A 24965-nucleotide genomic window follows, 5' to 3' on the forward strand; every position below is an offset into this window, starting at 1 on the left:
TGCAGCCACTCGGTGGAGGCAGCCCACCGCCGGCAACAGTGTGGGGTGTGAGTGCTTCCGTTCCGACGGCGCCACTGAGCCCCTCTCCCAGTCGAGCAACATTGGGTCGGAGTGGCGAATAATCTCAAGGTCGCAGGGTGGTGCTTCTTCCCGAAAGACCCGAGGTGAGGTAGACTAGTACACATTGTGAACCATTCCAATCCACGCCCATCTCTGCCTGCCTGGTAGACATATAGAGCACAGTCTTCGTCAACTCTGCCTGCCCCTTGGTTATACACTACTCGAACAGCTACCTCGGTCTTCCTAACAATCCTCAGGACAAGCTCTACTCAGCCAATCTCGCTCTTCGGACTTTAGGCCTCACTTCCGTCACCTCACACTCCCTCCTGGCAACATGGGTCTCTTCGACTTCTTGTGAGTAGCCCTCGTCAAAAATTGTGACTACGCAGCGCAGCGACTGACTTGAGCTGCCCTCCTGTCCTTCCACTTCGCAGCAGCTCCTCCCCTTCCTCCTCCTCCTCCTCCTCATCCTCCTCATCATCAAGCAGCTCCTCCCCCCCTCCCATCCCCAATTCCCTCCCCTCTCCTCCCTCTCTCCAACCCTCCGCACCCGAAGTCTCCTCAAAACACATCACTGCACTCAACCCTCAAGGAATCAAACCCTGCTGTGCCTGTCCCGAGACAAAGATTCCCCGTGACGATTGCTTTTTGAGATATGGCCATGAGGGGTTGGAAAAGGGGACGGAGAGTGAAGGAGAAGGGTGGCGTTGTAGAGAGTTGGTAGAGGAGCATAGGAGATGTATGGCAAAGTTGGGATTTAAGATTTGAGGGGAGCAATGGTGGAAGGGAAACAGAGGAGAGGAGGGAAGTATGGATGCGGGCGTTTGAGAGAGAGGGAGTTGGAACTCGTCATACCACCACTACTGGCACCATCACTATCGTACAATAGCATAACACATCTATCGCATACAAGCAGGCAACAAATGGTATGACGAGTGCGATGACATACAGATAGCAAGTCTCGAAGCGTTCGCATCTGACCTACTGGGACAAGATCGATGACATGGGCGCCACGGGCGAGTCACCACTACCGCCATCTGCAAGCTGCACACCTCCCCTACCACTGCCTCCCTGCGCCTGACGCTTCTTGAGTACATTTTCGATCTGCAAAAGACAAGCAAAAGTAGAAGACTGGTCAGCCCACGTGCTTTGGCTTCTTCTGTCTTTCCTCTCCCCAGCTGTACTCACGAAGAATTCTCCTGCTCGATAGCTGCTCCTGACCAGAGGTCCACTGGCAACGTACAAGAAGCCCATGTCCTCTGCCACCTTCTTCCAATGCTCGAAGCGATCCGGTGTCACGTAGCTCGTGACGGCCATGTGTCTCTTCGTAGGACGCATGTACTGTCCCAGTGTTACCACATCCACATCGTGTTCTCTCAGATCTCTCAGCGTCTGCTCAATCTCCGCATCCTCCTCTCCACATCCGAGCATGATGCTGGTCTTGGTCACCAAAGTAGGCTTGACCTCTTTAGCACGACGCAGTACAGAAAGACTTTGGCGATAGTGTGCTCTCCTGTCTCGTACAGAGGGAGTGGTCCTCTCCACCGTCTCGACATTGTGGGCAAAGACGTCTAGTCCACTAGTAGCCACCCTCTCTACATCCTCCATCTTGCCACTAAAGTCCGGTACCAGAGCCTCGACCAGTGTGTTTGGCGCTTTGCTCTTGATCTTCCTGATGGTCTCCTCGATGTGTCTACTTCCACCATCAGCCATATCGTCCCTGTCCACACTGGTGAGCACAATGTACCCCAATCCCCACCTCTTAATGGCCTCGGCGGTGTTCTCCGGCTCATGAGGATCGACTGCGCCAGGAGTGCGAGAAGTCTTGACGGAGCAGAATCGGCAGGCTCGTGTGCATGTATCTCCCATGAGCATAATCGTAGCAGTGGCCTTCTCCTTCGCTCCCTCCTTCCCACTTCCACCTCCCCAGCACTCTCCAATATTGGGGCATCGTGCCTCCTCACATACAGTGGAGAGGCCAAGACCACGCAGGTCCTTTTTGATCTGCTTGAAAGAGTCACCCGTGGGAATAGACGTCTTCAAGTACGAGGGCAGACGCTGCGAATTGACTCGACCAAAGGCTACGCGCGAACCCGGAGGGGGCATAGGCGACGAAGCCAAAGCGTCTGCTGTAGCCTTCTCCTCGGCCAGCTTCTCCCGCAGGGCTTTCAGACGGGATTGAGAGGCGGCAGTGGAGGATGCAGAGGAGGAGCCAGAGGCAACAGAAGGACCATCGTCGGGCACGGTGGCAAAACCTCTTGCGCTGGAAGAGGCACAGGGAGAGATGTGCCGCGAAGCGGAGGCATAGAGAGGTGATGCTGATGAGAGGATGGTTGACGAGCCTCGAAGAGAGGCGGTAGCAGCTCGGGAAGACATGGTGAGCAATGCGTGAGGAGGGGTACGGGAGATGCGGGGTGGAAGCAGTGATTGATTGGGGCACAACTCTAGTTTGATCCACACGGGGGCAGATTCGAAATCGCTGCGAGTCAGGCGGAGGATCACGCGAAATCGCCGGGCTTATGTAATCGGGCTGCATTTCCCTCCGCGCCTACCGACTGTTTCTGTCTTCCCGCTTCCCAAGACCGAGCATCGAGGCGAATTTGCCAGTGGTAAAGACCCTTCCGCTCATCCCTGCTCCGTCCAGCCGAGGTGAACCGTGGTCCGGAGACATCACGCCGCTGCTTGACAGGCCGCGCAAGGCGTACGAGGGCCGACCCAAAGTGCTGGACGAGGCCCCCGCATCCAGACTTGGTGGGGGTGTAATGAAGTCCTGCGAAGGATCCATATCTGCAGTGTAGAAGGGGACGTTCGAGGTCAGAAGATGCACTATTAGTGGCTCGCTGCTCTCATTTCCGCGTAACTCACCCAAAGACGTCAGGAAGCTCGTGTCGGAGACCTGCTCGCCTTGCATGGCCCCGGTAATTTGAACAAACTGCTCTATCAGTCCATTCATCTCCATTCGCTTGACACCCTTCAGCTCCAGGACCTTCTGAAAGTTAGAGAAGCTTCGATCTTCAATTAGCCTGACGTATTCGTGGATGAAATTGACGGCATTCTCGTCTGGCACTATGATAATGCGCAGCAATGCTTCAATCCTGGAGATGGCCTTGTCGATGAATCGTGTGTAAGACGAGCCCATGACCGAGCTCGACTCTGAGGGCGAGAATTGCGGTAGCTCGACCAGAGCCGAGCGAACTTCATACAGGTCGATCATGAGCTGTTCTGCAGCCGACTTGTGCAGCGGCCGGAGCCGCACGATGTTGTTCACAAACTTCGCAGTGATCAGTGTAGCAACTTTGTCTGCCCAAGACCTGATGTAGCGCTTGTTTTCGATGTCTTGGCGTACGATGACCGCGAATGCTTCGAGAGCGCTATTGAGATCGTCGATGTACTCCGACTTGCCTCTCACCTCCGTCAGCTGTTGCCATGGTATCGAGGGGCGCATCATCCTGCTGAACGCTGGCTCAATACCCAACTCGAGCTCACGGGTCAGAACTTGCACGGTGGCTGAGACGATGCTGAGAGAGAAGAACGGCAGAGAAATGCGTCAGTCTTCGTGAACAAGGGGGACAGCACCTTTCGCTGCACAACTTGTACTGACCCAAGGAACGCCTCTCTTTCTGGCTCCAAAGTGACCTCTTCTCTGTACTCTTCATGTATCTTCTCCTTTAAGCGTCCTTCGAGCTGAGAACAAGTATTCGCACAGTAGTCTGCCGTATTCAACACAAGGCACCACTTTTGCAAGTCTTGTACGTTTGCTCTGCCATCAGTGGATGTCGACCGCCTGCCAAATGCTGAGACAGCCTCCGGCTTGAAGAGAGCTGAGCGAAGGACTTCGTCTGAGTATGCGCGGAGATACCTTCGGAAGACCAGACAGAGGTCCCGGAAAGGGTCTCGGTTAGATAGCCGCGCGCATTGCTCGAGAGTCTGGCGGTAGAAGTAGAAAAGCTCGGTACTTGAAGGCAAGACCGTATGGTGTTGGTCCTGACCTGAGGCCGGGGCTGTCATGTTCGTTGTACCCTGCTCAGACGCCGGTTGAGGAATGCTAACGCCTTGTCGACGATAGCCTGCCATCAACTCTGCCAGAGCCTTATCTTGCGCTTCCACGAAGAGGCCAAGGTAAGGCTCGAAAACAGAAGAGATACTCTCTGCGGCTGCCTGCGTCGCGATGGTAATGCCGCTCGGAGCTGCAACAACTGGCTTCGGATTGGCGGCCAAAATGGCTGCGACCGTTACGCTGAACTTTCTGGCCGTCTGCTGCTCGAATTCAGTGGTAGCACTGAGCGCCTCGAGCAGTATTGAGACCTGCAGGTTGGACTTCTCCCTGATCAGAACACTCTTGATGTCTTCTCGCGTCACTTCAGCAAAGCGACCTGTCAAGGCAAGAGCAGGTTGCCACGAAGGTAGGAAACCGCTAGCATGCTCTTCTTCATGTTGTTTGAGGACTCTCCGGAACCATGAAAACCTGCGAGCTACATTATCGAGCTGACCTGCTTCGTCCGTGGCACGAAATATGCGGCGATATTCTCTAAGCTGCAGGGCACAGTACCAGTCCAGAAGAGCCGTCACTGCATCTGGCCCAATGGCATCGAGTGCGAGGGCGGCCTCAGGTATCTGCGTTGTGCGAATCGGCCTCGATGGATCATGCAGGAAGCTGAAATGAGAGGGCAAATATGACTGATTAGCAAGGTAGCAGATTGCCCTTCCCCAGGTACTCGCTTACTGACAATCCTTCGTACGCTTCCATTGCTGCCGTCCTGAGCTGCTGCTGCGAATCATTGAGGTTTCTCCAAACTGTTGCCACTCTCTCGACGCCCATGTAGGATTTGAAAGATGTTTGTAATGATTTGGCTGCCTCCAGGGCCTGGGCTGCTTCTCTAAAATTGCGCTCAGAGGTGAGTACTTCCAGCCTGGCAGCTCCGGATTCTGAGGAGGGAAGCAGAGTCTCTGGTCAGAATTCGAGCTTTGCATGGGCACTTCAGAGCTACTCACCGAGCATCTGTAGTCTCTTGATGGCGGTCATGCTACCGACAATATTCCGCTTAGCTGTATCCAACGTCCTGATGTCACCAGTGATCTCCCTGACTGTACTCTCGCTACTGGCCGCTTTCTTGCGGATCTTCTCCAGCTGGTCAAAGAGCTGACGAACCGCAACTTGTATGCCTCCCGAATCCGAGAGCTTTTCTGATGCATGCTCGTTTCGTAGAGCTGCCAGCAGACTGTCAAGCTCGCCATCTATGCTGTCCAGATCTGCCCTGAGCTTGCCCTGGACACGATCAACCGAGGAGGAAGACAGAGACTCGATGTCTGGGAAGCGTCTAGCCATCTGCTCGTTGAGCGTCAGGGGAGGAGGAGGAGTGCGTTCCTTTCGTGCCGCACTGGGCGACAGAGGCGCGACGCTATCGCCGTTGATGCGACTGCTGCTGGCATGGGCATTGAGCGGGGAAGAGGCTGACTGTTGCTTGTCCAGCACCCTCGATATGCTCAGAGCCAGTCCAGGTGGGAGCGAGCCAGCACTGGGCGGCGGTGAAGACGCCTGCATCCCTGGGCAGTACCAGGTGAGATCGAGATGGGGCAGACTCAGGATGGAGGTATACTGGCCAAGGTGGTACGTTGCCGTTACGGACGCGAGAGGAAGAAGCAACAAGTCGTCGCTGGACGGACAGGCGTACGCGGGCGACGGACATGCAGCCACACTCACGCACACCACACCCAGGCGCACGACGGACGACAGATGGCAAGACACGCGGAAGGAGGCCCCTGCGTAGCGGGGATTCAACGGAAAGCGCACCTCAACACTCCCGGCAGTGGGGAAATCAGGAGCAGCAGCAGCGGCGGCGATCAACTAAGACGCACGACGTCCAATGTCTGCCTTTCCATCTTACCCCTCCATTCCATCATTGACACTGGTAAGACTCACACCGTTGATCCATATCATGGATGCTTGTTGATGACAGTCCAGCTATCGTCAGAGCACGATCGCACTGCATATACCCACGCTCCCCGCGTAGCCTAAGATGACGGCTACTCAGCCCTCGACGTCTGACACTCCCCTGGAGCACGTCCCGTCTAGTAGCCACGAGACGTCCATTCATGGCCCCGCGCTGACGGGATGGCAATCTCATCAAAGCCATGGACAGCTGACGATAGTATTCTATGTGGATCTCGACGTGAGGTCAGAAGACATTGAAGTCATTATTGCATCAACTTGTGAGTAGGGTCTGGTTGTGTACAGCAGAATCCAGGAGCGATGGACTGAGTTGTCCCACCCCTGTAGACGTCATCGCCGGCATCAGAGGGTACGAGCCCGTAGTCAAAGCTAGGCTGTATGCTCGCATTGATCCTACCACTTCCTACTGGCAGCTTGAGAGGCCAGCGCACCAACATAGGAGTCGCACCAGATCCAGGACCACATCAGGGGGTGGACAGAGCTCAAGTGGACACGAAGCAGGCCCTAGCAATGATCGACGGGGCACCAGTGGTCAGCAAAGCCGCGCTTCAATCTCTCAGCGACGTGCTAGCCGCCACGACAATGCCAGCGGGGATGGAAGCGGCAGCGGCAGCAATGACTCGGCCCCCTCACCCGAGCAGCATCGCCACTCTAGCCGGCCAGCCTCCCCTGTCCCTTCCACCGGTAGCTACGAGCTGCTGCAGCGTAGTATTGCTTCCCTCAACACTTCATCTTCTTCTCGCGATGCCTCAGGAAGTGGCAACAGTTCGTCTGAGGGGTACCCTTTCCATCGAGCGGCAGATGCCGAGCGAGGTGACGAGACCGGCAGGGCTTCGCTGATCTCGCCACCATCTCACACCTCTCTAAGATCTTACGGAGGGGACTCGAATGAGCAGTTCGGGGTCGCCAGCCTACAGTCTAGCCAAGTACTTGGATCCGCGACCTCGGTCAGTCAGCAGAGCAGCGGTGATGCTAATCACGAATTGACGGCGCGGTTGCTCACGGTACACTTGACCAAGGTAAGCTGCAGTCATCTGAAGAGCGAGAAGTAAGCGGACTGGAAGTCCTGACACTCAGGCCATCTATTCCCTCACTTGGTATAGATCGATGGAGGTATGTGGCCATTGCTTGTGTCGGGTCCAGCGCCTCTCGTAGTCGAAGGCAACATAGAAGACGACGAAGGGACAGCAACGGTGCCTGACACGTCGTCTTCTCAAAGCACTCTGCAAGGCGCTCTGACTGAGGCTCTCCAGAGCGAGACGGAGAGTCGCCGGGGCCTGACTCGGTCCGACAGGCGGGTAGCTCCTAGTGACCCTTCGACTTCGGTCGACGACGACGAAGATCTGACTCTAGCTCGACGCTATCGACTGTCAGCAGCGGAAAGCACGCTGAGCTTCCAAAGTGATGATTCACAGACAGTCTTGGCACGTCGACGAACTTCAATAGAAGACGCGGCTCGAGATGAGGCGAGGTTCAATATGGACCCTGTCTCCCTGGCTCTTATCGGCTATCAGACAAAGTCTGCCAACATCGCGCGCCCTGGCCTGGACGAGGCATTCGAGTACTTTGTCAGAAGCTGGAGGAAAGCAGACCTGCCCGTCGCAACGCGCGTGCTGGTGCAAGAGTATCTTCCCTTGATACCTGAAGAGGGAAACAGCGGCAGGGACGCTGAGTCGTCGACTCGTTCTGCTGCATATCGACCGAGGATGGTGGCAGCTCTAGGAGGCCGGACAGCTTTAGCCAGGCTGTACGTATCCTACGCCAGACTCAGTCTCTCCACCGCCAGCAATGCGCACCGTCGCTCTTCGCTCTTCCCATGGGGATCCGGACATACTCGTAACCCTTATCAGCCGCACGGGCAGTATTCCACTGGCGCTGGATTTGTGCGCGCCCCGAGGTCCATGGCCCATTATGCCTCCCCACCTGGGTCCCCCTCCTCAGCTCCTTCATCGCCTCGCTCTGGTGGCGACGAAGGCAGTCTGAGCGAAGCCCAGCTCATTCTCCGCTTCGGGCCACTGGCTTATTTGGACGAGGCTCGGAAATTCGACTCTTCGATCCAGATATCGTCACAGGAAAGGCAGGAGGCCCAAGCTATTGCAGAAGAAGCTCGGTTGGAGCTCGAGGCCGAGGAGGAAGAAGAGGACGAAGCTGCGGGAAATGTCTTTTTCACTACTGCTCGCAGCGGTATCAGCGCGACTGGTGCAGGCGCTGGCGCTGTAGGAGGTAGTGGTCGCAGCGAGTCCTCCGAGGTGCCCACGTCTCCCTCATCAGGTGGCCAGGCGGTGCGTCGTAGAAGAAGGAAGAAGCGCTCCACTCGCGCCGGCAAAGAGGCCAAGGGCGCCTCTGGTGTATCCTCTCCCTCTTCTGCGAGTAGGTCAGCAGATGAGGGAGGACTGATAGCGCTCCTCGGTGGAGCGGCCGTCTTCTCCGTCGTGGTGGCGGGGAGCGTGGCTGCTCTTGGTTGGTGGAGACGTGGAGGTGGGGGTGGTGCTGGTGGTGGGTAGACTTGAAGCGAGTATTGAAGATGCAGAGGAAGCGCTCTGTACATTAGCTGCAATGCCGCGATGAGGTCGACACTTCTACTGCGTTCCGATGTGGGAATCGATAGAGCCCTGGCTCGGGCAATGCTTATATTACAAATATTGCAAAAGAGGTGGTATACGCATCTCCTATCCGAACCCATCCTCCCCTCTTATCAACCCGAACGATCCCTAAGTAAACCTCTGTTCATCCGCAGTGCCTACCTCCTTGTTCACACCTGTTCGCCCAAGAGTCTCACAGCTCCAGCAGGGATGACTGCGCTGCCCAGACATCTGTTCCCGTCATACAGTGCCAGCACCTGGCCGGGGCAGATGGCACTGGGCTTCATAGCCGGATCGCGGCTTAGGCCCGGCACATTGGGAGCTTGACCGGGTAAGGGCGAGGCTGAGGGCGAGTGTGAGGTCGCTGTCGCCTGGCCGTCCGGAGAAGGAGACTCGAATGGAGCTGAGAGAGAGGCGGCAAAGGAGACGTGGAGCATGCCTTCGCTAGAAGGGTCGCCTGGGCTACTCCTAAGGGTGACCTGGCAAGGTGTCTCTTCGGTTCGGTGGCGCACCTGCGCTAGTAGCTTCATGCCTGGACCGTCCTCGCCTGGAGACTGTGCAAAGAGCTCGGCAGGAGGCCCTCCGTGAGCGACCCACTTGAAAGTGGATAGAGGAAGCTCGACGGCCGTGCAGAGCAGCAGCGGATGATCGGCGCCTGGCACAACGATCGCTCTACCCTCTTGTCCTCCTCCTGGAGCTCTCTGCACCTGCGCAACATCGCCTATCTCTCCCACCTCCTTGCGCGCTACGAACCACTTCTGCAACAGACCGGGCAGGCGAGCCCTCTGCCCAATGGTGAGAGTATGGAGCCCTTGATGATGCCCCAGGACGTCTCCTGCGAGAGTGACAAAGGGTCCTGGGGAGGTGTAGGGTGATGAGGGCGAGAGGTACGAGGAGAGCCAGCTGCCAAAAGTCGGCGCCGCGCCCCTTCTTGTATCGCTCCCGGCGTGGGAAAGACTTGGTTTGGAGGTCGAGGTCAGAGCAGCTACTTCTCCAGCTTCACCTTCGAACCGTTTGTTCTCGCTCCGCTTCTCCTGTCCTTTGCCTCGCTTGCCAACAAAGCACAGTCCCATGCTCTCCTTCTTCTCCGCCGTGGGCAATGCATAAGCCTTTGCCAATCTCCTGACTTGATCCTTTTCGATATTGGCCAAGGGAAATAGAGCGTGGGCGAAGCTGGTAGCAGGAACAGAGGAGAGAAAGTAGCTTTGGTCTTTGAAACGGTGCGAGGCGCGATGCAGCTCAGGCTCTGTGACTTGTCCGCTGGTGGCTGCTGAAGACGGGTAGACCAGTCGGGCATAGTGACCTGTTGCAAGCCAGCTCTTCGGACCTTGAGGAGTGATCCTCTGCGCATCCCTTGTGCTAGGTGGGATGAGTCGATCCAGTAGCGCTCCGAACTTGATCTCCCGATTGCACAGCACATCCGGGTTGGGCGTGAGTCCTGCGGCCCAATCGTCCAACGACGGAGCAAAGACGTCCCTCCAGTACTCCTTGCTGAGATCGATCAATCTTGGTTCAGGCAGCTTGAGATGGCGACAGACGCCTTGCACACCTTCCCACTCCTGCTGCCACTCGCACCCTGCTGCTCCGCCTGAGCCGGGCTCGAATTTGTCTGACTCTTCGAGGGTAGACCAGTTGCGCATGTACACAGGGTATAGTGTGAGCTCTCCTTGCAGGGTGTGAAAAAGATCGGAGAGGAGCAATGCGATGACAGAGGAGTCCACACCGCCTGACATGGCAATGTAGACGGTGTCACCTGCTCGCGGCTGAGGTGACCAGGGGGGCAGGGGTACAGGTATTGAGGGGGCCGTAGGTGATGAGGTGGTATAGCGACGATGATGCATACCATGTAGCGGCCGCAAAAGAGCCGGGACCTCCCTTGCAAAGGAGATAGCAGAGCTAATCCCCCGCATACTGGTTTGATTCTGCTTGTTGTGCAGGAAGCGTTGCCCTGGTCGGTTCGAGGGCACATACAGTGGCAACGAGTGCCCCCACCTCATCGCCGCCCGCCCCGGTCTCTGCGAGCACGAGTACAATCGCAGCGAGGATGCCACTGTGCTCGTCATGTTGCTATCTGCTGCTGTGTGACCGGAGTATCATGCTGAAGCTCAATCTGAAGAGAGGTTGTAGAAGTGGTAGGATGTACACGAGGCAATGCCCTTGCTGCCGTTTCCTCCAAGGTCTGATTTTTGTCCCTTTCCGCATCTCCCGCGGGAATTTTGGGTCTGCAGTCGAAGTCAGTCACTCCTTCCCCCCCAGGGGCGTACGCAGACTAGTCTACCTCACCGCACCATACCAAGACAGTACAAGTACGCAAGGCACTGCCATCTGACATGCCACCGAAAGCATCAGGATCCGCTGCAGGAGGGGGAAGGAAGAGGCGTAGGGTGCGCAAAGCTCGTACCAATGCAGCCCTTGAAGCGTCCTCGTCGTCATCCTCTTCGTCCTCCTCTTCATCCTCATCCTCGTCAGATTCCTCATCCGATGAAGAGTCCGCCCCTGCCCCTGACCAGGCTCCGGCTCCGGCTCCAACAAGCACAGCTAGAGGGAGGCGAGCAGCTGGCAAAAGAAGGACGAACACGATGGATGTGGACCTAGAAAGCAGTCAAGACTCAGATAGCGACTCAAGCTCTTCCTCTTCTTCCTCCTCCAGTTCCAGCTCCTCCGCTAGCAGCGCCGACGCCGCCTCTCGCCTCACAAGGGCCGCAGATCCTCAGCCCTACACTACTCGTACCACCCGACCAGAATCACCCGAGCCAGTGTACGACGATGAGGCGGTCCTCCGTGGCATCATCGAAGACTCGATCCGGGGTGACTACACTCTTGGTCATCTCACCTTGCTCCCAGCACCCGCTTCCTCCTTGCCTCGCCCGCTCTCACCTGATTTTCTCGCTACGGTAGAGAGACGACGACTAGCGGATGAGAAGCGTGAGAAGGAGGAGTCAGAGGCCAAGGCTCGTGCGGAGGCCGCCTCGGGAGCGGGACTGGGGAGAGGGAGGGTGGGAGGAGGAAGACGGGGAGAGAGCGAGATTGAGGCTGCTAGGAGAAAGGCTCGATACGAGCACCTGCGCCGGCCTGCAGTGGAGGATTCTGAAGACTGGATGAGACTCTTCACCGAAAGCTTTGGAGACGAATTGGATAGTCTTAGGCGGGTAAGTAGAGCCTCGCAGCAATTGACTGCACAAGGCGATTTGAAGCTGACCCAGAACATATTGCTTTGCACGTCTGCAGAGAGAACCCAACCTTACACTAGCTGGCAAGGACTCTCGTCTGCCCCTGCTCATCGATGCCATCTCTGCAGGCTCCGAGCCTATCAATCTCTGAGAGAAAGATGCCCCCTTTCTTCGGCTGCTATTCCTTACCTCACTCCCTGTACAATACTGTTGCGCATCTCTATACAAAAGACGTCATTCTGTTCTACCAGCTGCTGTCGACCATGCTTCACCTCGCTTTGCTTCGCCTGCTCGCTTGTGCGTCTATGCTGAGGCCTTTGCTGATTGATAAAGTGGTGTGTGGGGTGGTGTAACAGGGGAAGAGCGACTAAAGAAAATACACAGCGAAGACGTGAGGCAGGGGTGGGAGGGGAGCCCAAGGGAGGGAGAGGAGAGGATGGGTGAAGGAGTATCAAGCCGGGGCTGTTGGTAGTGAGAGATTCGGTGTCGATGGGTTTGTGGCTGCTGCGTCTGGACTGTGGGTACAATGGCAAGAAAGGCGGGGAAGAAGTCAGCACAGGCTTCTTGAGCCCATCGTAGCTTGCCCTCAGCTCCACCACTCACATCATTGGTGCAATCTGTCTATTCCCATCACTCATCAACCTCTGTACCAGCACTCCCACTCCCTCGAAACATCCCAACAGGATACCACACATGATACCCGATCCAATGGCCGTCTTGGGTCCCGAACGAATGGCGAGTGATCCACCAGTCATGAATCCGGCAATGATGGCGTTCCACGAGTCCTCTTTTTGACGAACAGCCTTGACTGTACAGTCGTATGTTGAGAAGAGGCCACCCCAGACTCCAAAGTTGCCTCCTAGCACTGGGGCTCGGGCTTTGATGGCTGCTATTGATGATGGTAGACGAGCGCCCTGTGAGTGAGAGAGGGGGTGAAGGTAAGCGATCGGCGGAAGTGATTCAGCATGGGGGGCTACCGATTGGTGCCCGGGCGCCGTTCTCGGCCAGAACATCGCCAGCGTGAGGATCGGCGACCAGCAGAGGCTTAGGCCGATGCTCTGCCACCACCTCCTGTTCCAGCCTCCAATCTCGTCTCATCCAGCTCATTTCCACCACTCAGTCGACCCGTCCATCTCCTGCCCGACCCCAGTCCTAACCCAGCAATTCCCCCCTCCTGAACCAGCTTCTCCTCCTCTGAATCCCTTAAACCATCTCCGTCCCACCACTCCATCTAATCCAACTCAGACTCAGACTCACCCTCGGTGCGTTCCTCGCTCCTTTAATCCCATGCCAAATCGTACCACCCGTCAAACCCATCGCATAAGCTCCTCCCAGGTCATTCAAGATCACATACGGGCAGGGATCACGATCGTGGCCTGCCATGCTTGCGACTGTGTAACAGGGGTCTGGGGTTGAAAAGTAGAAGAGGAGTAGTAGTAGTGGCTAGCCTAGGACAGGGATGGGCCTAAAGAGGCTGAGGACGGCGTAGGGAGAGGAGCTGAAGGTCGTTGCCGTCACCTGCTGAGAGGAAGAGAACGTCTTGCTGCTGAAAAGCTGAAGAGACAAGGAATAGGACGAGGTGGCCAGAAGCGCTCCGCTTGTGTATGGTACGGTATGCTCGATGTGCAGACTCTTGTGACTGTCTCCTATAATCGGAGCCCTGCAGATTTCAGTTCTCTCGAGGAAAAGGACCAGTGGCGCCTAAGCTCGAGCTCTTCAAAGCAGAAGCAACAGAGAGAAGCTTGTAGCGGTCTCGATGACTTGACCTAGTAGCGATGACAGTATCAAGTAGCTACCCTAGCTGTCTCGATGGCTCGATGTTTATGAGGCAATACGTGTAAGTCTGAGAGAAAGTGGTCAGAGGTGAAGTGAAGTGAAAGTGAGGTGGTTCGTCTCACTTCCGAAGATCAAAAAAGTATCTGGCTCTGGCTCAGTGGTCGACCTCCAGTGAGCGAGCGAGCCAGTGGCTGGGCGGGTGGGGGGTGAGCAAGCCAGTGGCTCATGTCTGATGCAAGCCCGCGCGCTCCTTCCGTTCCGGACCTCAAAAGTATTTCAACTCAATTCTGGAGCCTCACTCAGACTTCATGCAAGACCAAAGTACGATCAAGACAAGAAGAGACAAGACACGACACGACACGACACGAGCAGTGGCAGTCGAGGGCATATGAATGAACGCTGTTCGTTGGCAATGATGATGAATTTTTCTCTCTTTCTCTCTCCGCACACAATAAAGTTCGCTGCAACCCCTTTCCTATCCGCTCTGGGTCTTCTAGCTATGCTCTCTCCCTAGCATCTCATCTAGAGCTCGTCGTGACCGTACAGAGGCTCATCATCGGTAGCACCTCCAGCTCCACCACTGTACACCTTGGCAGTGATCGGCGCAACGGTAGCCTGCAGCTCGCTCAGCTGCTCCTCAATGTCGCTAGCCTCGGCCTCTGGGTTCTCCTCCATCCAGGTGGTTCCGTCCTTGAGGGCTGTTCGGATGGCCTCCTTGTCGGCCTTGTCCAGCTTACCACCTAGACCCTCCTTGTCGGCAATCTGAGCCTGCAGAGAGGAAATGAAGGACTGGTACTGGTTCACCACCTCGACCTTCTTGCGGATGGCCTCGTCCTGCTCGGCAAACTCCTCCGCCTCCTTGACCATGCGCTCAATGTCCTCGGGCGTCAGACGACCCTTGTCATTGGTAATGGTAATCGACTCGGACTTGCCGGTACCCTTGTCTGCAGCCATGACCTTCATGATTCCATTGGCGTCCAGCTCAAAGGTGACCTCGATCTGAGGTACTCCACGAGGAGCAGGTGGGATGTTGGTCAGCTCGAACTTGCCCAGCTGGTTGCAGTCCTTGGTCATGGATCGCTCGCCCTCAAAGACTTGGATGGAGACGGTGTGCTGGTTGTCCGTGGCAGTGGAGAAAATCTGGCTCTTCTTGGTTGGCACGACGGTGTTTCGGGGGATGAGCTTGGTCATGACACCTCCAGTGGTCTCGATACCGAGAGTCAAAGGGTTGACGTCGATGAGAAGAAGACCTTCGGATCCCTCCTCACCAGCCAAGACACCTCCCTGAACAGCAGCGCCCCAAGCGACGGCCTCGTCGGGGTTGATTCCCTTGGAAGGCTCCTTGCCATCGAAGAAGTCCTTGAGCAGCTGCTGAACCTTGGGGATACGGGTAGAACCACCGACGAGGACGACATCGTCGATGTCCTCCTTCTTGACACCAGCGTCCTTCAGGACCTGCTCAACGGGCTTCATGGTCTTACGGAAAAGGTCGGCATTGAGCTCCTCGAACTTGGCTCGAGTCAGAGTCTCAGACAGGTCCTTGCCCTCGAAGAAGTTCTCGATTTCGATCTTGGTAGACATCTGGCTGGAGAGGGTCCTCTTGGCTCGCTCGACCTCGCGCTTCAGCTTGCCGACGGATCGCTTGTTGGAGCGGGCATCCAGGCTCTCCTTCTTCTGGAACTGCTTGAGCATGTAGTCGGAAACTCGGTTGTCAAAGTCCTCACCACCAAGGTGAGTGTCACCGGCGGTAGCAAGCACCTCGAAGACACCGTCCTCGATGGAGAGAAGGGAGACATCGAATGTTCCACCTCCCAAGTCGTAGACGATGATTTGAGCCTCACCCTTCTTGTCGAGACCGTAAGCGATAGCGGCGGCAGTGGGCTCATTGACGATTCGCAGAACGGTCAGACCGGCAATGGTACCGGCGTCCTTGGTGGCAGTTCGCTGAGCGTCGTTGAAGTAGGCGGGGACAGTGACGACGGCGTGGGTGACCTTGTGGCCGAGATAGGCCTCAGCGGTCTCCTTCATCTTTTGCAGAATCATGGCGCTGACCTCCTCGGGGGTGAAGGTGCGGTCGTTACCACGGACATTGACCTTGATAGCGGGCTTGCCGGCCTTCTCAACGAGGTCAAAGGGGAAGTTCTTGGCGTCTTTTGTGACGTCCTTGTCTCCCCACTTCCTTCCGATGAGACGCTTGGCGTCAAAGATTGTGTTTTCTGGGTTCTGAGCGGCTTGGTTCTTGGCGGCGTCTCCAATCAAACGCTCATCCTCGGGGGTGAAGGCGACGTACGAGGGAGTGATACGGTTTCCTTGGTCGTTTGTGATAATCTCTACGCGTCCTTGCCTCTGAATACCGACACATGAGTAGCTGCGAGGGGGAGAATGTGGAAGAGTCAGCAACAGAGCTGAATTATGCTGCCAATTTGCAGCCACTCGAGGAGCACAGCTGCTGACGAAGTCAATGTCACGCATGTACTCACGTTGTTCCAAGATCGATACCGATGACGGATCCGTATTCGCTTCGCTTCTGGTCCTGGGCAGCAACACCACCGAAGTTGCTGCCTGGTGCAAACGTCGTGGCAAATGCAAAGATTGCGAGGAATGCAAAGATGACGTTGAGTGGTGAGAGGGACTTGAGGAGTGATGAAGAGGATCGCTTGTTACCAGCGACCCTTCTCCTCTGACTTGGCGTCAGGGACGTCTTGAGGTATGCCATTTGGACGAGGCGAGGGAGTGATTTCTTGGCGCCAATGGGGTAACGAGGGTATGCTGATGGTGACGAGGATCTTTGCTGTTGAGGACGAGGTGCAGCTATGCGCTCTTGATGGCGATGCTGAGTAGGGGCAGTTGGTGTTGAGGTGAACTCGCGAGGGAGTGACTTTGTGGTAAAGAAGGAAGAGGAGGTGTTGTTGTGACAAAAAGGGGGGGGTTCAAGAGGCAGCAGCGAAGGAGGAAGAAGAAATGGCTGCACGCACCTCGTCCCTCTCCTTTCCGCCTGACACGTAGCAGCTCCACGCTGGAAGCCAGGCAGCCCCTTCCGTCCCTTCCCCCGCCAGCCAGCACGCACACACCCACACCCACACCCACACACACACACACACACACACACGCACCCCCGCCCTCGAGTTAAATCGCAGCCCAGCCACGCCACGCCGCGCCCCCCCCTCAGAGACCAACACCTCCTCTCAAGGGGCGCGACGACCAAAGCGCCGCCCTCGCGACTGTACACCAGCAGATATCGTAGAGCCAGTAGCCTCATAAGAGTACACTGTCTGAGAAGGGCGCCCCACCCTCGTTGATGCCAAATTGTAATGCTCTTGACACACTCTCCACCTTGCCTGGTCTCAACCGTCTTCGCGGCCTTTCCGTTGTGCCTTGGAGATTTCTGTGGCCCCGACTGTCTGGCCTTCCCGCATGAGGCGCCGGGCGTGGCTGCGAACGAAATACATTCCCACAGCTTCACCCGCCCTGTCTCACAGGCTCGCCTCACACGACTACCAATGCTGTCTTGACCTTCTTCACCCTCTTCTGTGTCAAAAGCCCCCCTAGCTCCCCCTCCCTTCTGACATCGCACATCGCCTCTGCAAATCCAGCGTCGGCCGTGAAGGGAGGCACCGACGGCAGATTAGGCTCTGTGGAGCCCACCTTCCGCTCCCCTCGGCTAGTCAGCCCACCATGGCCACGCCCCCGCCCTCCAGACCTTTCTCCCTCTTTCGGTCTCTGTCGTCCCAGCCCCCCTCGTCCTCTTCCTCGAGTCCGACCTCACCCGCCCCCAAGCCCTTGCCTGATGCTCCCCCATCTCCGATAGCATCGCCCGCAAAGGAGCTGCCAACCACCAAGGCGCCTACAATTGCAAGTGAGAGGCGATCTAGCGTAAGAGAGGAGCTGCGAGCTCTGCTACACAACACAGCAGGTGTAGCAGCCAAAGATCTAGACGCCAAAGTAAGTCAACATGTGCTTGATACGGACTGCCGCGATAGGATACATGCACATCATCTGACATGATCTTGGTCTCCGTATCAACCATTCAGCTGCTACTGGTCTCGCAATTACACAGCCTCACCTCGAATGCTGGCCGAGATAGTCACGTCAGAGAAGATTTTGCTGCGCTTGGAGGCTTCTTGGTCCTCGTTCAGGTATTGAGCTCGCTAGGAGCTGAAGCAGAGGCTCGGCAAGAAATCACTAACGATGCTAGTGGACAAGGTGCGGACAGCGAGGAGCAGGACTCTACCAAGGCTGAAGAAGCGTACGCTTCGCAAGATCAGAGGCTTAGCGCGGAAGTCTTCAGACTGACTCTCGCCATCTTGGCAGAGGTCATTGCAAGGCATCATCGCAATCTCCTCGCCTTCGAAATCGCAGTCGGATGGGACGGCCTAGCATCCGCGCTAGAGGTGTCGAACCTTCGCGTCACGAGTCCTGATCACTTCTTTGCAGCTCTCCTAGGTCTTGCGTTAGGAGATGTCTCGTCCAAGCCTTCAACATTGGAGCAGTTGCGATTTCAAGCCTCGACCTCGAAGGCGGACGGCAGTAGTGGCTCGACTTTGGCAAAGCAAATCGAAAAGCAATGGCTGGGAGATCTGCTATTACCACAAGTCGTGGAGCTGATCGTCGAGGACATTGTCAACGTCGATGCTGAGACAGAGGATCTCTGGCTGGTTATCACGGGCATCTTGGAAGCTCTACTAGAGGAAAAAAGCTCCAATAGTACGGCGCTCAAAGAGACTTGCATCACCCATCACCTTCTATCATACGTCATCAACGCACACGGCAACGGCTTACTGGCAGAGCGCTGTTTGTCAGTGATGAAGCGAGCGTACGACGTTGTAGGGCTTCCAGATGCCGATGGAAAGCTCTTACTATCTACTGTCTCGTCGGCTTCTGGCGACGAGAGCGTAAAAAGCATTCTGCGAAGACTCCTCGTTGACCTCGCAAATGCGGCGGTGCGGCCCAATTCAGTGACCTTTGACATGTCTACCTATGGGCACTCTTCGGTAGCTGTCTCCAGTCTGCAAAGGCCTTTCCCGCCTGGCGCAAACTCTCAAGGATGGTCATACTTTACCACGTTTTCCATCGACAGACCAGATCCAGCTCATCCGGTAGGGTTGCTTCATCTCTTTGACGCACAGCGGACATGCTCGGTCAAGCTCGAGATCACGCCAGATCGAAGCCACCTGCGATACACGACGCATTCTAGCGTGGCGCCGGCCGAATTCACCAGCTTCAAATTCGAGCCGCAACGACTGTATCACTTTGCCTTTGTTCACCAAAGACCGAAGAGCAACGCCCAGGTCTCACCAGCTCAGCTTTACATTGATGGTGTGCTTGTAGAACAGCTACACGCTGTCTGGCCACCCAGCCCGCCTGCTACGGGCGCCCCAGTCCGAGCCGTCTTCGGAACGGCTCCTTCTGTAGAGCAGATGCCTGCCCGCAACCGAAGTCAGCAGAAGTGGACCCTCGGCCCGGCGTATCTTGTCGACCAGTGTCTACCTGCCGACTTCGGACTCGTTTTGAAACAGCTAGGTCCCTCCTACAGAGGCAACTTGCAGGACTCTCTCGGTCGCTTCCTCACCTACCAGGCCAGTACAGCGATCAATTTGCGGCTCGACGCGGTGGTGCGAAGTCTGACAAAAGACGGAGCGGCTGGAGGCATGGCAGCCAGTGCGGCTGAAAAAGAGCTGTCAAGACACCCCCTGGTGACAGCTATCGCAGGGAGATCCAGCGAACTGTTCAACGAAGAGCGCTTCTACTTTGCCTTCAATGCCAGTTGCACAGCCATTCGTACTCGGCCGAGCTCGGCAAGCTCGGACCTGCCGCTGAGCCACAGGCCAGACACCACAGTGCTGCTAAATCAGGGTGTCACATTGACTCGCGAAGCCGCTGCAGCCTCTTTTGGCTACGCCAAAGTGTACGGTTCGCCTACTATGATTGTCCCTTCGCGGCTAGACGATGTCATCTGGAAAGCCGGCGGATGTTCAGTACCCCTCACCTTGATTGGCTCCGCTACCTCTTCAATTGCTTTGTTGGAATCATTGACAATCTTTCTACAACTACTCAAGAACAGCTGGAGGCTATGCGAAGATGCCGAGCAGGCTCGAGCGTATGAGATTCTCAACCTATTCCTGAGGCAAAAGGCGCATCTCATGACACTCGATGCTCTCGCCGTGATCCTCAGTGCTGTAGGTCTCGATCAAGAGGCCACAGACCGCTCAGCACTCGTCAATCCGATCATGTACCGCATTGTCCTCCTGGACTTCGACTTGTGGTCATTGACACCTCCTGCTGTGCAGACTGCTCATTTAGGCCACTTTGCGGCGCTGCTGAGGAGCTCCAAGCATCGGCGCTTCAATATCAAGCGAGTCGCAAAGATGAACATTCTCAAAAAGTTCTTGTATGCTCTACGGAACAAGCAGCCAGACAAGGAGCTCATGCGACATATCCTTGATGCACTTCGCAACCTGCTCATAACCGCTTGGTCAGACGTGTCTCTTCGATCCCTGACCTCCTATCTTGCCTCACAATTGGCGCATCGGGACCAAGCGGAAACACCGTCTCGACGACAAAGTGGTTCCATCAAGCTCAGCAACAGCAGACCGGTATCGATGTCGGCAGATATCACTGTCGACCTGCCCTTGCAAGTCTTTGAGACTTTCGCCTCGCTCGCGCTCGACCGACCTGCCTTCCTTTCGAAGTTCGGTCAGGTTGTCAATATCAAATGGCTCATGCTCTTTTTGCACCCACAAGCAGAGAGCAGAGCAGCAGTCCTGTCATTGGAGCTTCTCTCCCGCCTTCTAATTCGTGAACCAGCGTACGTTGAGCGGCTCACCACCACTGGAGGCTGGAAGGTCTTGGATCGACTAGTGCCCCACTTCTGGGCTGAGCCCTCAGTACTACCGATTTGCTTCTCTGTCCTCTTTGGACAGGAGCGTCAGCAGAATACGACATTGAGCCATCTGTTCGCTCCTCCCAAGAAAGTATACTGTGCTCCGATGCTTCGGGTCATTCTTGGTTGTCTACGCGAGTCGCTGGATACATCTTCGGGCAGACTGGATACTGCCTCGGCACGCCGGCGACCTGTGTTGAGCAGAGCTCGTCCATCAGAGACTATGGATGTGCCGTCGCCAGCATCGAAGGAACGCCGCCATGCCCGTAGACGCAGTAACTCGATGAATCTCGATGCAAAGAGTCTGGCGGATAGCTTTCGGAGCAATAGTCAACAGGTGATGATTCGGGAGACAGCAGCCTTGATTCAGTCTCACGCCGCTCAGTCGGTCGCGTGGAGAGAGCTACTGTTCTCTTCACAAATCTTGAGCGCACTTTGCGAGGCTCTCGAGTCTCATGTCCTTGGCGACAGGACCCAGCTGGAAGAGGAAGAGATGACCTCGGAGGAGAAGAGCTGTAATGATCTCTTGGAATTGCTGGCTAGGTTGGCCACCGAGAGCGTCTTTGTCACTGACTCCACAACGATCATGTCCGGCCTCATGGCATCGATTCCTCTTGGCGACTTGGCACAGCAAAGTGCATTCCGCTTTGCACTGATTGCCAAGGTCTTGAAGTGCATTGACTCGAATCTGTCGTCTACCGGTACTGCTGGCAAGGACAATGCTGATGAAGCGCTGACCCCTTCGGCGTACGCGGCTTTGGCTGAATACATCGAGCAAGCTTCGTACGAAGTCCCTCAAGGTTCGACTCTGGAAGATCGTCTGCTTGACACCGTCACTGCGCTCTTAACCACGGGCGAGCAGCAAAATCGAAACGATCTGGCACTGCCTCTGACGAGCTTGCACAGCAGCCTCAATCGCATAGCTCTGTACAGGCTTTCATGTGCCGAGCTGGTATCTGCAACATTTGAGCGCATGACTCAATGGCAGACTTTCTTCTTCGGAAACGGTAGCGGCGATACCTTCCTCCTGCAATGTCTGGTGAACCGAGCTATGCACTATGTTCGCTCGGACAGCCAGGAGACAGCAAGCGCCAGTCTGCAGCTTCTGAAGCTCATTGCTTCCACACAACCTGAGATGATTGCAGAAGCATTGTCATCGAAGCAGATGACTCTGACCGATCTCTTGACTTTGGAAGCCGCCGATCTTGGAGGGTCCAGCCTCTCTTCCGCACCAGCAGGAGAAGAAGACACAGTCTACGAATCAGTGTGGACAGGGTTCGTCAAATCGGCCGAGACTCTCCATACCGCCACGCATTTAGAGCGGGTAGCGCAGCTACGTCAATTGCTCGACCAGAGCGAGAGTAAAGAAAGGTCTCTTGCCTCGATGCAGCGTCGGATTCTCCTCTGGCAGGACACGCTGTGTGCCAGCGAAGAGGATCGCTACATCAAGCATCTCATCGATGTGCAAGAACTCACGCAGACTGCTACGCTGGAGTGGCAACGGCGTGAGGACGATCTCCATCGCGAGAGGGGCTTGCTAGGGCCTGAAGAGGATGAGGCGAGAGTCTGGCAACTAGACCCCATTGAAGGGCCTCGCAGGATGCGGAAGCGGTTGATGGAGCAGCCCAAGACGATGGAAGATCACCATACGCCCTTGCGCCAGCAAGCAGGTGTACCGACGTCGCAGCCGACTGTGGAGGTAAGCGACGCGTGGAATAGCTCTGCGGAACCGGCAGTGACAGCGGAGCCCGCTCCAGCAACTGAAGAGGGACAACATGTCGACCCTGCTACCCCCACGTCGGCGGGAATGAAACCTTCCAACTCCAACTCTGGTCAAGAAGGGGGACTTTCGGAGCAGCTGCAAGGAGACGCTGATGACCACGAGTACAAGTTCCGCAAGGTTCTTCGCTCGCTTGAGAGAGGCGATCAAGTAGAGGGTGTAGTCAATGCCTCTCGAGTGGTAGGCATCGACTGTCGTGCTGCGCTGTGCATCACAGGCAAACTCTGCCTCTACCTCGTCGACGACTATTTCCAGCGCAGCAATGGAGAGCTGGTCAATGTATGGCAAGCACCCGAAGCCGAGCGCGATGAGCACGTTCTTGCAGCGCTGTCGTCCGATTCGGACCAACCTTCGGCCCTGATCGATCAGCTCGAGGGTGATGGTAAGACGAAGAAGTGGCCCTGGTCGGCACTCCGACGGGTCCACAGACGTACATTCCTGCATCGCGGGACTGCCCTCGAGCTCTTCTTCGAGGATGGCCAGAGCTGCTTGCTGCTTCTGCCCACGGTGACGGAGGCTAACGCTCTTTACAAAGACCTTGGCTCCCGGTGTCGAGCGGCGATTACCGGAGCTGAGCAGATGAAGGACGGGATCAGAGAGCCAGCAAGCTCAGGCTCCGGCGAGGGTATTGGTGGCTTTGCAGCTCGCATAGGAGGCGCTCTGAGCCGACAGACGGCCGGCGTGATTACCGAAGCATGGCGTCAGCGCAAGATCTCCAACTTCGATTACCTGATGAAGCTCAATACCCTCGCGGGGCGTAGCTTCAACGATCTGAGCCAGTATCCCGTCTTCCCCTGGGTCTTGGCGGATTATGAAAGCGAAGAACTCGATCTGAGCAATCCGGCTTCTTTCCGCAAGCTCGAGTTGCCGATGGGAGCACAAGCTGTGGAGCGTCGCAAGCAATTTGAGGAACGCTACGAGAGTCTGCTTGAAATCGACGAGACGCCTTTCCACTACGGCACGCACTTCAGTACAGCTGCAACGACTGCTGGCTATCTTATTCGGTTGCGACCCTTTGAGAAGTTGCTCATGGCTTTGCAGGGAGGTACCTTCGACTTGGCCGAGAGGACATTTGCCTCTATTGAAAAGGCGTGGAAGTCGAGCTCGGAAGTCTCTCGTGGCGATGTGCGAGAGCTGACCCCGGAATTCTTCTACCTGCCGGACTTCCTTGTCAACCGCAACCGCTTCGACTTTGGTTCGACTCAGGCCGGCACAAAGATTGATGACGTCGAGCTCCCTCCGTGGGCTAAAGGCGATCCTCTGGTCTTTGTGCAGAAGAATCGAGAAGCGCTCGAGAGCGAGTACGTCTCATCTCGGCTTCACTTGTGGATCGACCTGATCTTCGGCTACAAGCAAGGAGGTGAAGAGGCGATCAAGGCTTTCAATGTCTTCCATCCCTTGTCATACCCTGGGGAAGTTGATCTCGATAGTATGACCGACGCAAATGAGCGACGAGCAGCATCGCAGACCGTGTGGAACTTTGGCGTCTGCCCTGCTCGACTCTTCGAGAGACCGCACGTGCCTCGTAAAGCTGCTGACAAGACCTTTGAGCTGCATACGAGTCCGTGGATGGCCATTCAGAGTATCGTTCCGCTGCGTACGCTCAAGAGCAAATGCCACTTCATCTACGCAGACAATCCCGAAAAGGCGTACGGCTCCCCTTCAGATTATCTCATCATGCCAAAATTGGGCGTCTCCCTCTCTGCCGGACACCTCGATGGCTCCCTCCGCATGTTCAAGTCGACTGACCCAGCGCGGCCAATTGCTGTAGCCGAGCAGGCCGGCATCGAGCAGATCCTCTGCATGACTCAGGCCGGCCCAGTCGTGGTCGTCGCAGGCTGTAAAGACGGTATGGTTCTGCTGTGGAAAGTCGATGTGACTGCTCGTGAGCTCCAGCTGCAGCAGCCCCTTCGAGGACATACCGCTGCCGTCACTTGCCTTGCTGCCTCGCAGAGCTGGCGCATCGCCGTCAGTGGCAGTGACGATGAGACGGCCATTGTGTGGGACACGAATCGGGGAGAGTACGTTCGGTCGCTCTGGGGACATAGTGGTCCTGTAACTCAGGTGGCCGTAGATGAGGAGGAAGGACACGTCGCAACTGCTTCGGGTCAAGATGTCTACCTCTGGTCCATCAATGGTGAACTGCTGGCACACGTAGCGGCCAGCTCGCGACTGTCTGAGCCAATCTCGACTATTAGCTTCATCTCAAAAGATTCGCACACGGGGAGGTTGGCCATTCTCCTCACGGGTCACAAAGGCAAGGTCATCGCTTGGAGCTGCGAACACATGGACGAGGACCCCAAGGCTATCAAGTCCCAGGGAGAGTCTGGCGAAGAGGTTGTTGGTGCGCCAGAGGACGGATCAGAGCGCCCCACTTTGCGCTGGAAGCTGCAACCCTTCCACGTCTTTGAGCACCAAGATCGTCTGAGCTCCTCACCACCTTGCAACATCACCGCCATTGCCCTGGCCAATGCCGGCCGTACCCTCTTCACGGGTGATGAGGCGGGACGAATCAATGTCTGGACTTTTCCCGGAGAGGCCTTCGGAGTACCAGAGGGAATTAGCGATCATTGCATGGGTTGCTCAAAGAGGTGGGGGGTACTGGAAACGCGCAGGACGTGCAGGGGTTGTGGAGGGATCTTCTGTGGAGCGTGCTCGGACTCGATTCAGGGCAGTCCGTTTGGCAGTATGAGATTCTGTCCACCCTGTCGGGACGTCTGCTCTGCTGCGTAGGAGGAACAAGGACAAGATGAGGACATATTCGGAG

The 24965-nt window shown here is 56.2% G+C and overlaps 9 protein-coding genes across 9 annotated transcripts; 4 read left to right on the top strand and 5 right to left on the bottom strand.

Moving 5' to 3' along the window:
• Positions 1-148: 148 nt before the first annotated feature.
• Positions 149-935, top strand: BCV69DRAFT_80354 (hypothetical protein). Its single transcript, XM_025495545.1, has 2 exons — positions 149-414; positions 495-935. The coding sequence occupies exons 1-2, from the start codon at positions 395-397 to the stop codon at positions 826-828; spliced, it is 354 nt and encodes a 117-aa protein (XP_025345436.1). The 5' UTR covers positions 149-394; the 3' UTR covers positions 829-935.
• Positions 936-1041: 106 nt separating this feature from the next.
• BCV69DRAFT_253119 (Lipoyl synthase) lies at positions 1042-2166 on the bottom strand (the record flags this gene model as incomplete). The annotated part of the gene is made up of 2 exons (XM_025490502.1): positions 1042-1164; positions 1249-2166. The coding sequence occupies 2 exons, from the start codon at positions 2164-2166 to the stop codon at positions 1042-1044; spliced, it is 1041 nt and encodes a 346-aa protein (XP_025345437.1).
• Positions 2167-2608: 442 nt separating this feature from the next.
• On the bottom strand, positions 2609-5386 carry BCV69DRAFT_253104 (hypothetical protein; the record flags this gene model as incomplete). Its single annotated transcript, XM_025490501.1, has 4 exons — positions 2609-3578; positions 3662-4714; positions 4788-4986; positions 5053-5386. 4 exons carry the CDS (start codon positions 5384-5386, stop codon positions 2609-2611), a joined length of 2556 nt encoding a protein of 851 aa, XP_025345438.1.
• Positions 5387-5888: 502 nt separating this feature from the next.
• Positions 5889-7369, top strand: BCV69DRAFT_80424 (hypothetical protein). The gene is made up of 4 exons (XM_025495547.1): positions 5889-6270; positions 6338-7029; positions 7114-7123; positions 7230-7369. The coding sequence occupies exons 1-4, from the start codon at positions 6078-6080 to the stop codon at positions 7247-7249; spliced, it is 915 nt and encodes a 304-aa protein (XP_025345439.1). The 5' UTR covers positions 5889-6077; the 3' UTR covers positions 7250-7369.
• Positions 7370-8762: 1393 nt separating this feature from the next.
• Positions 8763-10325, bottom strand: BCV69DRAFT_314805 (5-methylaminomethyl-2-thiouridylate-methyltransferase; the record flags this gene model as incomplete). The annotated part of the gene is made up of 1 exon (XM_025495148.1): positions 8763-10325. The coding sequence occupies one exon, from the start codon at positions 10323-10325 to the stop codon at positions 8763-8765; it is 1563 nt and encodes a 520-aa protein (XP_025345440.1).
• A 153-nt stretch (positions 10326-10478) lies between these two features.
• On the top strand, positions 10479-12162 carry BCV69DRAFT_80544 (hypothetical protein). The gene has a single exon (XM_025495548.1). It carries the CDS (start codon positions 10923-10925, stop codon positions 12072-12074), a length of 1152 nt encoding a protein of 383 aa, XP_025345441.1. The 5' UTR covers positions 10479-10922; the 3' UTR covers positions 12075-12162.
• Positions 12163-12361: 199 nt separating this feature from the next.
• On the bottom strand, positions 12362-13145 carry BCV69DRAFT_288543 (putative TIM17-mitochondrial inner membrane import translocase subunit; the record flags this gene model as incomplete). The annotated part of the gene is made up of 2 exons (XM_025493633.1): positions 12362-12676; positions 13020-13145. The coding sequence occupies 2 exons, from the start codon at positions 13143-13145 to the stop codon at positions 12362-12364; spliced, it is 441 nt and encodes a 146-aa protein (XP_025345442.1).
• Positions 13146-13974: 829 nt separating this feature from the next.
• Positions 13975-16442, bottom strand: BCV69DRAFT_314808 (heat shock protein 70). The gene is made up of 2 exons (XM_025495149.1): positions 16019-16442; positions 13975-15906 (listed from the first exon to the last, which is right to left on the bottom strand). Exons 1-2 carry the CDS (start codon positions 16252-16254, stop codon positions 14061-14063), a joined length of 2082 nt encoding a protein of 693 aa, XP_025345443.1. The 5' UTR covers positions 16255-16442; the 3' UTR covers positions 13975-14060.
• Positions 16443-17213: 771 nt separating this feature from the next.
• Positions 17214-24931, top strand: BCV69DRAFT_301420 (beach-domain-containing protein; the record flags this gene model as incomplete). Its single annotated transcript, XM_025494558.1, has 2 exons — positions 17214-17480; positions 17570-24931. The coding sequence occupies 2 exons, from the start codon at positions 17214-17216 to the stop codon at positions 24929-24931; spliced, it is 7629 nt and encodes a 2542-aa protein (XP_025345444.1).
• Positions 24932-24965: the final 34 nt, after the last annotated feature.

This window comes from Pseudomicrostroma glucosiphilum (assembly GCF_003144135.1).
Source record: "Pseudomicrostroma glucosiphilum strain MCA 4718 unplaced genomic scaffold BCV69scaffold_17, whole genome shotgun sequence".
In the NCBI taxonomy this organism is placed as follows: Eukaryota; Fungi; Basidiomycota; class Exobasidiomycetes; order Microstromatales; family Microstromataceae; genus Microstroma; species Microstroma glucosiphilum.